We start from the raw sequence: 14120 nt of genomic DNA, 5'->3' as shown, positions 1-14120 counted from the left end.
CGACTCAAGACGGTTATCGAACTCGTTGTTTTTGTGTCGATTTTTATATTGAAGAAGCACAAAACCAAACTCATTAGCTCTCTGTTTATGATATTGGTTTGATCGATTTTCTATATGACTAGTAAATAAATCAAAAGGTGACAATAAGATTAATGTACATTTTTTTTATAACAATTAGTTTTACCAATGACCATGATTCATCACTGTCTACGCCTGCAGATCATATTGACACAAATATGAACTTCTAACATCAAATAAGCTTTCTCTGCCTAACTACAAACAAAATATCAATCAAACAAACCCTTCACTAAAATCATCTAACCCGGTTCCGCTTTCTCCCCATCAATGCAGGAGAATCAAGTCCTCGATTTGCTTGTCTACCGTCCTTTCTTCTCTCTACAGCCGTTCCCTTCTTACCAGCTGCTGACGATTTCACAGCAGAAACTGGTATATCCGTAACAGACCTTTTCTTACCCCTGCTTGTAGTCTTTGCCATATCTTTCACAACAGTCTTAAGAGGGTGCGCCCCGGTTCTTGGTTTTTTAGCTGCTTGGCTCATTCGGACCACAGGAGATGTAGGTTTCTGAGGAAGAACCGGAACCTTTGTTGTGCTTGTTGTAGTAATGCTGCTACGATGAGGAAGATGATCTTCTGTCAAATAGTGTCTCAGAGACTTGGTAACAATGTCTCTAAGGCACACCGCGGATTTGTATTCACGAGTGTTCTTAGAGTAAAATATGGCTGCGTTATTCGCTACAAAAAGAAAGTCTCTAAAGAGCTCTTTCGCTGAAGATATTGAACAACCATTGATCCTTGATTGTATTGTGTCTAAATCCATATGCCTCTGCACCAGTTTCTTGTATCTTCCCCTTTTCTGTTCAGTACCAAAAAAAAAACATAAGAGGAAATAAGCGAAAAAGGCGGTTTCAAGGTAAAGACTAAAAGCACACCATATTATTATTAAGATCATCACCTGGCTATCAAGCCGTCTACGGAAGACGAGTGCACATTCGTTCTGTGCAATAGTGTTGTATATCTTCATAAGATCCTTTGGTAAAGCCAAACCATGACCTCGGCTTTGACTGTTGTTGCTAGTAGAAGCAGCTTCTTTACACCTAGAAACGCTAGCAATATCAGCAGAAGTATCCAACAAATCGCTTTCTTCTACAGCGCTAACTTCTGTCACTTCTTTACCAACGCTGCAATCTTTTCGTTTTCTCTTGCCTCGTTTCTTCCTCATACTCGGAAGCACTTGTCCTCCTCCATACACTGACTCGAAAATGTCGCTGTGTAATATGTTTTCCGTCTGCTCTTGCTCTACTGCTACTACTACTACTGGTGCTTCTGACTTGGCTTCCGGTGACCAATTTGTTGTGATCAGTTCTTGCTGTGTGAAGCTACCAACTGATGACAAGTCTTTGGATGTATCTTTGCTCGTGCATTCTCCTCCACCCTCGGACTTTGGGGAGGGTTCGAGTGATAACGTTCGGCTAGAATCATAATTGTTTTGTTGACATTCATCGTTACTTTCTGACTTCAAACTCTGAAGCTTTGATTCCAAAGACCTAAAAACAGAATATCACAGCACATAATTGAACATTCAAAATCTGTTTTTTCCTTTGCTTCTAAGATATCAAAACGTTAAGTCATTAGAAAGAAATATTAAAAAAATGCTAACCCAATGGAGTCTTCGGATTTAAGTAAAGCTGCCTTTAGCTCAGCTACTCGTTTCTTCTTAAGCTCTTCAAACCAAGCTCTACAAGAACGTGAACATATGATAACTATGGTTAATGGTAGGTCATAAAAGTCCAGTTTTTTGACAAGAAAAAACAAATCTTTACTTGCATCCCAAATAACGTTTCCGCAAGTCCTTGTACTTAGCCTTGCATATCTGCAAATAAGCATAGGAATTAGCAGATTCAAAAGATAAAGATAAGACAATATCAAGAATTGACCAAACTCAGCTTGCAATATCACAAGAACCACAAGACATTTTTCTAATTTCTTGCATTAGTCAATGTAGTTAAGTTTCCAATTCGAGAAGATACACATAATAGTAGTCTAACAAGAACAAAATCTTTATTTTACTTTGACCCTAAAAGCTTTCTTGACACACAAGTGATGAATCTATGCTTCTTAATCCACCGACAACAACACTGTTGTTCTGTATCTTCTTTTTTTTTTTATCTTTCAATTATTAAAATTAATTTCAACAATCCATAAAATCTTGCTTAAATGACCTAACCTAATTATGTTTTTTGAATTCCGACATTAATCTTATCGAAAACTTCAGAAATTAAATTAGAAATTTAAGGGGAAATGAGAGATTGAGAGAGACCCCCAAACCTCAGGTGTGAAAATCTCAGGAAGAGAATGAGAATGGAGCTCGTCGGCGACAACGGTCCAATCACCGGTTCCATGACGTAGAACGGCACCGCCGAGAAGAAGCTCCTCCCATGTTCCCCAATCACTCTCCATCATCGTCGTCGTCATCATCATCATCATAACCATAAAGAAAAGAAAAAAAATTCAATCACGCGTGTCCCTTACGCGCTTCTCGATTTTGAAAAGAAAAATTCCAAAATTAAACTACGCACCCCTAGCGCACGTTACCGTATTCCACCTAATTTGTTTTCTCTCTCCGACCACTCAATTCTCAAAACAGAGAGACAGAGACAACAAACCAAGAAACCAAAAAAAAAAAAAAAAGTTTAATTTTTATTTTTGGTAATCTGGTATGATAAGACAAGAAGCTAGGTAAAAGCCGTTTCGAGTGGGTTTGTGTCGGAGGTTATTACACGAAAAGCTGTATTCCGACAAGAAATGGGGGATGGAAAATTAAATTTTTAAAATTCAAAATTAGTAAGAAAGGAGAAAAAAAAAATCTGAGGTGGGAGAGAAAAGGGTTGACGAAGGGTCTAGGCTTAAAGCTCGACGTTTTGTGAAATGGAGAAAGAAAATTGAAATTGATGGTTGTGGTTTGTTTTATTTTCTTGTTTTGTTCAAAAGCCAAATAAGAAGAAGGAAGATTGGTTTGTTTTTGAACGAAAGACTTATGACTAGATTTGTGTGCCTTTGTTTTTTGTCCCTAAATAAAGTAATTTATTTTAACAGAATTTTTCTATCTTTTTCTTTTTATTTATTATTCGTCATTACCACAACTTGTTAGAATATTTATCTCCAATACTGGGGAGCTAATTTGTTTTTATTTTTAGACATTAGTGTTTTGTTATATCAAAATCCAAAACTGATTTTAGAATTGATAGTTTCACCGAGAATAATATAATTAATGATGTTGACAAAAACAAATTATATAATATGACGAGTAATAAACAAGACATATCAATACATCATCCCATTTAATTCTGTGTTGAATAACACTAAATTTAAGATTTAAAAAGTTAAATATATACCCTTTATTAAAAATATTAACTTAAAATATATACTATAATAAATCTCTGATCAATGATGTATTTATTTTCCTAAACCATTTTTAGAAGTACTAATTGGAATCCAAATTAACAGACGAGAAGTTTCTTCGTTAAATTTATTTCCTGATTTTGGGATAGATGAACACCATATATTCAATAACAAAGACTCTAATCATGAAGACTAACCACTATCGGAAATGTATGTCGTTATCACATTTGGTAGATGAAAAAACAATCTTTGACAAGTCTATTTTCTTAACCTCCAAATGACACATGACCAATTCCAAATATTAGACATTAGTCAGGGGACAAAAGTACAAGATTGCCAAATGATGTTCATATACTGATGGTGTCTTCTCATTAAGATTGCATATTACATTCACATGGAGAGAGAGACGTTTGTAATTGCCTTTTTCGCTAAACATTTGAGATTCACTGAATCAAGAATCTAAAGAAGGACAACAACTTTAATCCCAGACATAGATTGATTTACAGCATATACCGATTTTTCGCAGTGTTCTTCCCAGGCGCAAAATCCGCCACAAGAAACTGTGACTGTTCGGCGAGTCTTCAACGCAACAGATGCAAAATCGCCTGAAGGAACATGAAGACAGTTTCTTCATAATGTACAAATTGGAGAAGTCACAGAGAGGCCTGAATCTGAAAATCTGAATCTGGAGCTAAGGTGTTTGAAGAACTAGGTTTAGTTCTTGAGCCTTTCTTGCTATGAGACCACCTCGCCTGTTTTCAGATGAAAGAGAGCGAAAAAAAATTAGACAACCTAAAGCATATACTGATCAACAAGAGTTGGAATGGTTCAGAACTTGACATTGATGATTCAGAACTAAGTTTTAGATGTTTTACAACTATTCTTTTACCTTGTGAGTAGTGGAAGAATCTTGTGAACCTTTTGCAATTCCGCAGAACAACTTTGGCACATTTGTAACCTGCATTATTCCCGAATTTATTTTTACTAATAGTGTAGCAAAAGGTGTGTGTGGCATGAATATACAAGAGGAGCAGAAATTACAAGTACCTTTCTTCCGCATGAAGATCAACGCCAACGACTCGTCGTGCTGAAACAGTTGATTGTACAACTGTACCAAACACTGCTACAAGCTTCAAGAGCATTTCCAAGGAGACATTTACAGGCCTATACAAATTTGAAATCACATGTTAAGTTTGCTGATAAGACATCCTCCGTTCCATCAAAATGTCATCATTTTCGTGTCATACCCTTATTCTCAAGCCAAATCATGGAGATGACTTTATATCTTAAACTCAAATAAAACAAAAATCTAAGGTTGAGGAAATATATAATAAGATAATTTACCTCTCAGTCCTGCTGCCCAACAAACCTGTGAGGACGGGTGCTAACTGAGAAAACAGATCCAATGTTAAAATCTCTGTTTTGTCAGTTAGAATACTGATCACATCTGCTTGAACCTGTTCCAGTTTAAGCGAGTCAGCTTTTTCCATACATCTAAGCATATGAAAAAGACAGGCAAAAGTATTTCTCCTGGGATACTTACAGAGTGATCTGACAGCTTTCTCAAGGCCATGATCGCACCTTTAATATCACTTCGTTCCCAAAAATGTCTTACAATCTGCATGTTTATGATAAATCAACCATTTCATTTATCCTCAAAACTAAAAAAAAAAAAAAGGAACAGAAAAAGGACAAGAGAACAAGAGAAAACGATGAAAAAAAGAATAGCAGAGACAAAATTTACCTGTAATTTTGTTAACCTTGATTGAAGAGTGTTTAAAACTTCATTATGAGTTTCCATTAAAGTCTCCCAAATGTCACCATCATTTTCCCTCCCAGATATCTGAGGCTCTTCCTCCTGCATAAGCCAAACAAATCAAATACTTATTTATGTATTCAGAGCTGTTCCAACTTTGTGTTCCTTGCAATTTCATTTTTTTCCTCTATCATCGGCGACGACCAGAATCAATTATAAAACGAGCTACATTTTAAAGATGGAGAAAGTATGATGTCTATTAATTTCTCAAACTTATGACTAGAAGATTACCTGGGTTAAAATATCACAAGCTGGTTGAGTTTCCGTTATATATGCCTCATCCAGTGTCATATCAGTCACATGATCAAGTACTGCAGGTGTTGCCAGCGTTTGAGTTGGGCTATATCGCTGCCTTGATCTTATATGAGATGCATTAGATGCCAAGTTACTTGCTTGGTTGTTTCTCCCAGGAATTACACGGGCATGGTTCCTAGCTGATCGTGTTAATGCAACTTGGGGCTCATAAGATGGCATATTTTCTGCTTGATTGAGTTTCATAGGCATTACACGGGCTGGAGAATTTCTAGCTGATCGTGAAGCTGATACAGGACGCTCATCATACGAGTTAGATGCTTGATTGAGTATCACAGGCATTACTCGCGCTGAAGAGGTCCTAAGTGGTCTTCTTGATATTACAGGAGGCTCATCAGATTTCATGTTAGTTTTTTGACGCTGACTGAGTATCACAGGCGTAACTAGGGCTGGAGAAGTCTTAGCTTGTCGTGTTGATGTTACAGGAGACTCATCAGATATCAAATCAGTAGATGCAGGCCTATCAGGTCGAGTTGATGTTACAGGAGGCTCATCAGATTTTATTTTTGATGTCTCATTGGGTATCATAGGCATGACTGGAGCTGGAGAATTCCTAGCTTGTCGTGTTGATGTTACACCAGACTCATCAGATGCCAAACTAGTAGACGAAGGCCTATCAGGTCGTGTTGATATAATAGCAGGCTCATCAGATTTCGATGTCTGATTGAGTATCATAGGCATGACTGGAGCTGGAGAAGTCCTATCTTGTCGTGTTGATGTTACACCAGGCTCATCAGATGTTAAATTAGTAGAGGAAGGCCTATCAGGTCGTGTCGATGTTACAGGAGACTCGTCAGATTTCAATTTTGATGTCTGATTGAGTATCATAGGCATGACTGGAGCTGGAGAAGTCATAGCTTGTCGTGTTGATGTTACACAAGACACATCAGATATCAAATTAGTAGAAGAAGTCCTATCAGGTCGTGTTGATGTTACAGGAGGCGCATCAGTTGCCATATTAGTGTCTCGACCGAGTACCACAGGCATTACTCTGACTGGAGTACTTCTAGTTCGTCGTGTTGATAACGCAGGAGCTTCAACTGGCGTTGAGTTAGTTGCCTGATCAAGTTTAACTGGCATTACCTGGGTGGGCGTCGTGCTAACTGCCTGTACAGATGCTGTCTGGGACTCTTCCTCTACAGCATCAGAGCTCTCAACTATTGTTGCACTGGCTGCTTTGTCTTCAGAGTGAGTAATTTTTTCCCCTCTTTCAAACCTCTCAACCAATGACCGCGTCCTTCCCGAAACAACTTTTACTGTAAACACATCAGTTTTTAAAAAATCAATAACCAGATGACGTATATGCTACCAAAGAAAAACTTTGAATGGCTAACCTCCTCTAACAACCTTCACAGAGTTTGATCCTTTGCTACCTCCTGGGGATTCAAGGCCTACATGACACAAGATTAACAACCAATTGTAATCTGATTGTTGCCTGAAGACCTAGTAACTTGCAACAAGCGACATGAAAACTGTAAAAGAAAATCCTAAAAGCAGAAATAGCAGCTAAATATTTAGATATAGCAACCTAAAAGCTAATGCTACTAAATTTCTGCCGGGTCATTCTTCTAGATTGATTTTCGTTGTCGACTGTCGTTTATACAATAAACGACTCCTTAAGCCAAACACATAAACGCTGCACTAGTTTTACTGTTTAAGCATTGACTTTAGAAGCAAAAAATCCCCATTAACTACTCCGCGATAATTTTAAATCAAAACTTACTTTTTAAATCACCACCAGCTTTCTCTGGTGATAGAACTCTTTCTGACCTGCTTGAAATGCTCTTGTTATCGATATCGTCCTCACACGGATTACTACCTCTGTCATCCTTAAGCCCTGTTGGCAAGTCTATGTCTTTTGGGGACTCTAACCCACTCAATTTACTGTCTAAAGCTCCAGAATCAACGGATGCCGCACATCTTGCCTCATTGAATTTAGTACTTGGTGATCTCTGTACACGAGGTGGTTTGAGCAGCATACCTGAGTCAAAGATGGAAAGAGATTTCAAAAGGATAGGATTAGATGATCTAAAAGCTCAAATCTAATGAAACTAAAGTATGATCTGGGAGAACCTACCAGTTGGTGATTCTGGTAATAAAGCTTGTTCAAACTTGTTGGTTATACTCTTGATGATAGAATCGTCAACATCAAATGGTTTCCTGACACTTCTTTCTGAATCAAATGCTGTCTCAGTATCTAGCTTCTTCTCATCGTCCGATGCACTTTTCTTTGGAATCTCAGATTGAACGGCCACTGACTGCTTGGTCTCATCATACTTTGTTGGCGTCTTTCTTACATGAGCCGGTCTCAGTAGCATGCCTGGTTTTGTTTTTGCGAAAGTGATAGATTCCTTTCCTGAATCAGAAGAGTCTTTCCCAATATCACAATCCCATGGTACAACACTTTGCAATATGAGAGATTTATTGTCCACTTCTTGTCCAGTAGAAGTTGCCTTGACTTTCGGAGTAATTAGAGATACTGACTTATGTGCAACAGCTGAATTTCCACCTGCAGCTTTGAAGAGGAGAGAATATTAGACCAGATATAAACAATAGGCATACAGAAGTGAGAGACTGAAAATCACAGTCCAGGTCACAATGGTTATGGCTATCGATATCTAATTCATTCAGAAAAGAAGACCACCATTTCAGACTCATTCAATATCAATAGCTACAAAATTTCGGATAAACACAAACACATGTAAAATATGTTTAGAGCAGGCCAAAACAAAATTTAGCTTTCCTACCACTAGCACAAGCACACCAAAGTTGGCGATCTCCGTTAATAGTCTATAGCAACCAATCATTATGTGTTGACTCAATTTCTATATATAGTTGGCATGACAGTAACTAGTAAGCTACCGTCCGACACTTCTGAAAACCTAACCAAAACCCGCCATACCCCACTTGAAAGGACAAGCTTCAATAAGTTCACGGTAGAGAATGAATCCACAAACATCGAAACAAAATTAACATTTACTCACAGTCGATGTATATGTTTTTTATCTCTTTTGTCTCATAATCTGGAGATGAGCTGCGCCTTGGGCTACTCCTTATTCTATCAGAGGACTGATCGTCCAGAGCACTGAGTATTTTCTCCACGCATTCTTTTTTATCCGCAGATCCAATGCCATATGGCTCGATTTGCTGTTTTAATAAAGGATTAAAGAAAAACAAAAGGAAAAAAGAATGAACTCTCGAAAAAAAAGGAATAAATTGACATACCGATATATCTGACACCCAAATCCCTACGGAATTTTGGTAGTATGAACAACCCAAGAGCTTCCCTTCGCTGATGCATAAGTCACCAAGCGTTGACCATCCCATATCAACACCATCATGGCTAACTATTGGTTCCCATGAATAAACCTGAATTATGAGTATCAAATTATGATATCAATGTTTTTGTCACTGAGAATCCTCAATATTGTAAAGGTCATCACAAAGACAAATCAAAACCTTTAAGCTATCATCCAAACCACAAAAAAGGGTTCGCCCATCCGGATGAAATTTGATTGAACGAACTCCAGTTGCCTGTGAAACAAGGAAATACACATGCCATGGAAAGTTTTAAGACAATACTACAAAGACAGCTCAAGAAAAACTTATCTTATGATTCTCATCAGATGCTACTTTTTGGAAAAATAATTATATTTACACCTTTTTAAGAATAACTAAATTGTCACTTGGCATTTCTCTAACACGCTCTTCAGAGCAAGACCGAGAATAAGCATATTTCTGATATTGGTATTATGTGATGTTTCCCTTCAAGGTGATTACGCTAAAAGGAATTATTGGTAAAAACACTTGTGATACATTCTCCTGGAAAATCAGTATCTAGTGACACAACAGGCTAGTACCTCTGGTCGGGTAGATCCAATCAATTCAAACGTTTCCAAATCCCAGAACTTTACAGTCCTGTCTGCAGAACCTGAACAATGAATAGAGAGAGTGTGAAATCAAAAGACCTTATAAAACGTGTGATTAAAGAGAGGATAATTAATCTACCTATTGAAAAATTGCCATCAAATTACCCCTAAAACGCCTGAAAAACAAAGAATCACAGACTCACCTGTGGCTAGGAGGAACTCGAGTGGGTGGAAGTCTAGCGAACTGATAGGTCCTTCATGAAACTTAAATTCATGCAAAAGCTTTCCAGCAGTCAAATCCCATACCTATTGGAAATTATATGCAGTACATTGTTCTAAGATCATAAGTTGAAAAACAANAAAAGATGCACAAGTTTCATTTGTTGAAAATGCTGTTCTTACCTTTACAACATTATCAAGTCCTCCTGACACTACCCAACGACCATCAGGAGTAAATCTGATAGTGTTGATGCCACGAGTATGACCCTTGTATGTCTGTATGCATCCCTTCTTTCTGATGTCCCAAATCTTTAGATTGGCGTCACTTGACCCCGATGCCAAAAATTCACCAAAGGGATGAAATTCAACAGCAGAACAATTGGATCTATGTCCAGTAAAAGCTCGAACCACTACACTTCAAGAGAAAGAGTGAAAATGTTAGACCTCATAATTCTAAACTAAATGTTAGACCTCATAATTCTAAAGGAAAGCAAAAAAATTCAATCAACTAACTCTTTGCTTCTTCTACATCCCACAGCTTGATCACACCCGAAGAAGCTCCAGCAAGCACCAAAACTTCTGCGGAGTCAAAAGCTACTGAATCCACTGCACTAGTATGCCCACATAGACTCTGCCAGCAATACATACAGGAAAAGAATTCAAGACCATTCTTGTAGACATTAGTAGAAACGAACACAAAAAAAACATACTGAAGAGAGGAAATGTGAAACAAACCATTAAAGAAGTAGGCTTGCCGATCGCCCAAAGGTTGACTTTATAATCATCACCACCAGTTATAAAGAGCCGAGACGTCTTCTTTCCGATACTTAAACAATTCACATTTGCGGAATGTGCCAAAAACTCCTCTAAGTTCCCAAACTCAAGTTAAGTTATAAAACAATCATCCACAAGACAAGAACATATCAACAAAAAAATGATAAACACAGAGAAAAGAAAAAGAAAAAAACATATTAATTGCAGTGTCTTTTTCTACCATTTTGCTTCTCAGTTTGATTAATAATAAGAAGACAATAATAGAAACATTTTGATCCGAAAATTTAATTATCTGCTTAAAATCATGAAAATGCTGATTAAAAACTGAACCTAATCAGTAGCTAAGAAGCTAATATAAGATAAAAACCCTAACGAGTCAGTGATGAAGAAACTGCCAAAATTACTCAGAACGGAGCTAAAAATAAAAATCAATTTTAATTCACAGCTTAAGAATCAAACAAAATCGCCAGAAAAATTGTAAGGATACGGAGCTTATATCCACGCTTCGCCATTTTCTACTCAAATCCGATGAGAAATCCAGAATCGAATCTGCTGAATCGATCGGAAAAAAAAAATTGGGTGAATCGGAGCTGAAGAAAATCCCCAATTGTCACTAAACGACAGAGCTCGAGATTTTTGGGAGATTCAAAATTTGAGAAGCATGAAGAAAGAGAGGTTGCTTCCCGTTGAGATTTGAAATCCAAAAAAAAAAAGAATCGGATTCGAGGAAGAAGATAGAGAAAGAAACGAGGAGACAAAAATCAGATTCAAATAGTGACGACGACACGAAAGCAGAAACCAAGAAAAAGAAGAAACAGAGAAGAAGAAAGAAAGTTTTTATTTCTCTGAGAATTTTATTTATTTATTTTGATTTAATAATCCGGTCGGTCGGTTTTTATTTTATTTTTTTTTATTAAAGCATTTTTCTTGGACAGTGAACCTCTCTCTCTATAGTTTCTGCGTTGGTCTCGGTACTGACGAAAATGCCCTTTTGTCCGGGCATTGAATTGGAGTTAGGGACATATTACGAAAACAACCTTGCTTCAAATTGACTTGATTTGTCTATTGGTTCAGATTTTATTTTCTCCAACTCCACCATCATACATTTTTGTTTTAACTATTTTATTTGATAGGTGAGGCAAAATATTATTATTTGATTGGTAAAGCAACACGTCATCCTCTCTTGGTTTTTGTTTGTTTCTTGAAGATACTATCAACCTTATAAATAAATTTAAAGTAATTTGGAAAATATATTTTTCAAGTACTTTTTGCAAGACAAATCCATAGATGATAGATGTATTATGGACATGGTGTGATAATTGATGTTGAAATAGAAGAACATATATCCTGTATGAAAGACCGTTATAATTTTTAGTGATTTGATTTTTTTGGACTTGTGGATTATATAATATTTTATTTTCAAAAAACAAATTTTATTTGCCCGGATATTTCGTTTGATAAGTAAACTATGTGTAAGTAATTAGGAGAATCCACGAAAGCGATTAGTTAACACGTCTAAATAATGACTCAACGTTTCGACAACTAGTACACTTTTTTTTTCCTTACACGTATTTTATCTCTCTCTCTCTCTAGATTATTTTCTCCATTGGTAATGGTTTGGGGCTGAGATAATTTATGTTTCTTGAAATCACTTTCAAAAGAAATAGCAATGATACAATCCAAATGAACAACACAAACACACTACAAGAAGAAAGAAACAAAAAGCAAAAGAAAAAAAATCACGTGTAGATTCTGATGATAGACAGTGACGAATCCCAATCCACAGCAAAGAATTGAATGTTTAGATCTAGAGCCACGAAGAATAAAAATAAAACAAAGTTAGTGACACTTGTAGAACACATTGAAATTGAGAGGCACATGAAAAATCTTTTATGTGATACAATTGTGTGTTAGGTCTCATGATGCAAATAGATCATCTAAGTATAATAAGGGTGCATACCTCATGCAAACACAACCATGAAAGAAACTCAAGCGGAAGAGAATAAGAGAAATGAATATCCCCGATCCAGAGAAAAGAATGCTTAGACCTAAAACCCACAAGAAAAGAGCAAAATATAACAATGTTAGTAAGGCTGACTTGCGGAACACATTAAACTGAGAGGCACGTATTCTATTATGTTATCCAGTTTGTGTATCATACCACGTGGTAACCAAGAGTAAACATGAAAAAAAACCCAAAGCAGAAGATGATAAGAGAAATGTTTACCTGACTGAGTGCAATGAATGAAGGCGAGAAACGTTTTTTTGTAACTTCGTCCTCCCACTCAAGGTCAATTCTCTGTTCTCGAGGATCCATACTTATAACCAATTCCTCAACTCGTAGGACACTTAAAGCATTTAAGGGAAGCTTTCTCAGCTTTGGACAGTAACTTGCATCTAATTCCCTCAAAAATGGAAAGGGTAGAGGACACCAGTAGATACTCTCCAGCTTAGGCAAACTGCTCAACGATAAGCTTTGTAGTTTCAGAAATGGAATAAGACCTGTAATATTGGTTTCTTTCTCTTTGTTTATAATTTCTTCCAGTTCTTCTGAATGTACAATGCGTAGCTCGACAAGATTTGGAGCAAACAATAGCCAAGTCAGATCCTTAATGCCATTGCAATGAATTATATTCACGAGGGAGAGGTTGGTGAAGCATGGACTTGTCGGATTGTATAGATCAGACGAGTCTGTTCTACTTTCACTGAAATTTGTATATGAATTGATCTCCGATACATGAGTATAAAGCATTCTGAGCTCACAAAGATTCTCCATATTCACCAACAGTGATATATTCAACGGCTTTTGTTGAAATTCATGCATTTTCACAACATTGACGTAGTTTGCCAACCTTTGATCGCCTGATATGTGCTCCAAACCCAAATCTGTAGATAAAGCTATGGTTAGAACTTGTAGGTGCTCCAAGAGCTGCAGCTTCTTCACCAAGCTAACCTCTGCACGAGCTCTAGTTTCGTCACTATAATATTTCTTGCTAACGTAACCATGAACAACATTAGAATCTTCTAGTTTCAAAACTCTTAAACTCGGCAACTTTGATATCCCATTGATACTACAAAGTCTATTTGTAAAAGCCAAATCCAGGTGCATTAGCTTTTTCAACTCTTGGAAACCAACAGGTAGTTGCTTAATACTTGTACCCGACAAGTCAAGAAACTGCAAGGATGTCAGTTCTGACATCTCCTCTGGAAGTTCAATGATGTTGGAATTACGTGATAGATCCAAAACAGCTAGGTCTTTCATAGACCGGATGAATTCACCTGAGAGATTCTTCAGTTTCCAATTACTTTGGAGGAACAGAGTGGTAAGACGAGAACACTTGGAACTGCATGTTATCTCTTCAATATCATTAGCCATTAATGACATTCTTCTCACAGCTCCCCAGTCCTTGACTTTTGGTACTTCATGTAATTCGACTCTTGCTTGTACAACAAAATTCTCTTTATGTTTCCCAAAATCGGATGCAATCCACAAAGCCATTTCGCGAACCACGTCATGCATCATAACAACTTTTGTACCAACCTCTGTCAGTAAATTTGCACGGATAAGTGTACCGAGTAACTCATAGCCTTTATTCCTAGCTCTTTTTACAACATAGTAGTCTCCGATGAATCCTTCGCATATCCAGTAGTCTATCAACTTTTCTTTATCTATCTCATCATCTTCTGGAAACAGAGCACAATAGAGAAAA

General features: G+C 37.0%; 3 protein-coding genes across 4 annotated transcripts; all 3 read right to left on the bottom strand.

The window, feature by feature from the left end:
* On the bottom strand, positions 145-3048 carry LOC104752787. The gene is made up of 5 exons (XM_010475025.2): positions 2347-3048; positions 1842-1891; positions 1679-1756; positions 974-1565; positions 145-874 (listed from the first exon to the last, which is right to left on the bottom strand). Exons 1-5 carry the CDS (start codon positions 2509-2511, stop codon positions 314-316), a joined length of 1446 nt encoding a protein of 481 aa, XP_010473327.1. The 5' UTR covers positions 2512-3048; the 3' UTR covers positions 145-313.
* Positions 3754-11250, bottom strand: LOC104752786 (katanin p80 WD40 repeat-containing subunit B1 homolog). Of its 2 annotated transcripts, none has more exons than XM_010475023.2 (19): positions 10898-11250; positions 10372-10502; positions 10150-10267; positions 9820-10046; positions 9621-9723; positions 9409-9479; positions 9008-9082; positions 8774-8917; positions 8533-8695; positions 7626-8063; positions 7272-7529; positions 6883-6939; positions 5468-6804; positions 5165-5278; positions 4964-5038; positions 4765-4877; positions 4468-4584; positions 4310-4378; positions 3754-4172 (listed from the first exon to the last, which is right to left on the bottom strand). In XM_010475023.2, exons 1-19 carry the CDS (start codon positions 10920-10922, stop codon positions 4112-4114), a joined length of 3696 nt encoding a protein of 1231 aa, XP_010473325.1. In that variant the 5' UTR covers positions 10923-11250; the 3' UTR covers positions 3754-4111. The 2 variants fall into 2 exon arrangements, with proteins under 2 accessions (XP_010473325.1, XP_010473326.1); XM_010475024.2 differs by having other exon boundaries at positions 7626-8057.
* LOC104752785 (probable disease resistance protein At1g61190) lies at positions 12265-14114 on the bottom strand. The gene is made up of 2 exons (XM_010475021.1): positions 12638-14114; positions 12265-12458 (listed from the first exon to the last, which is right to left on the bottom strand). The coding sequence occupies exons 1-2, from the start codon at positions 13931-13933 to the stop codon at positions 12453-12455; spliced, it is 1302 nt and encodes a 433-aa protein (XP_010473323.1). The 5' UTR covers positions 13934-14114; the 3' UTR covers positions 12265-12452.

The sequence above is a fragment of the Camelina sativa genome, chromosome 16 (genome assembly GCF_000633955.1).
Source record: "Camelina sativa cultivar DH55 chromosome 16, Cs, whole genome shotgun sequence".
NCBI classification, from domain to species: Eukaryota; Viridiplantae; Streptophyta; class Magnoliopsida; order Brassicales; family Brassicaceae; genus Camelina; species Camelina sativa.
The sequence above is the reverse complement of the archived record's forward strand: the minus strand, read 5'-3'. Positions and strand labels throughout refer to the sequence as shown.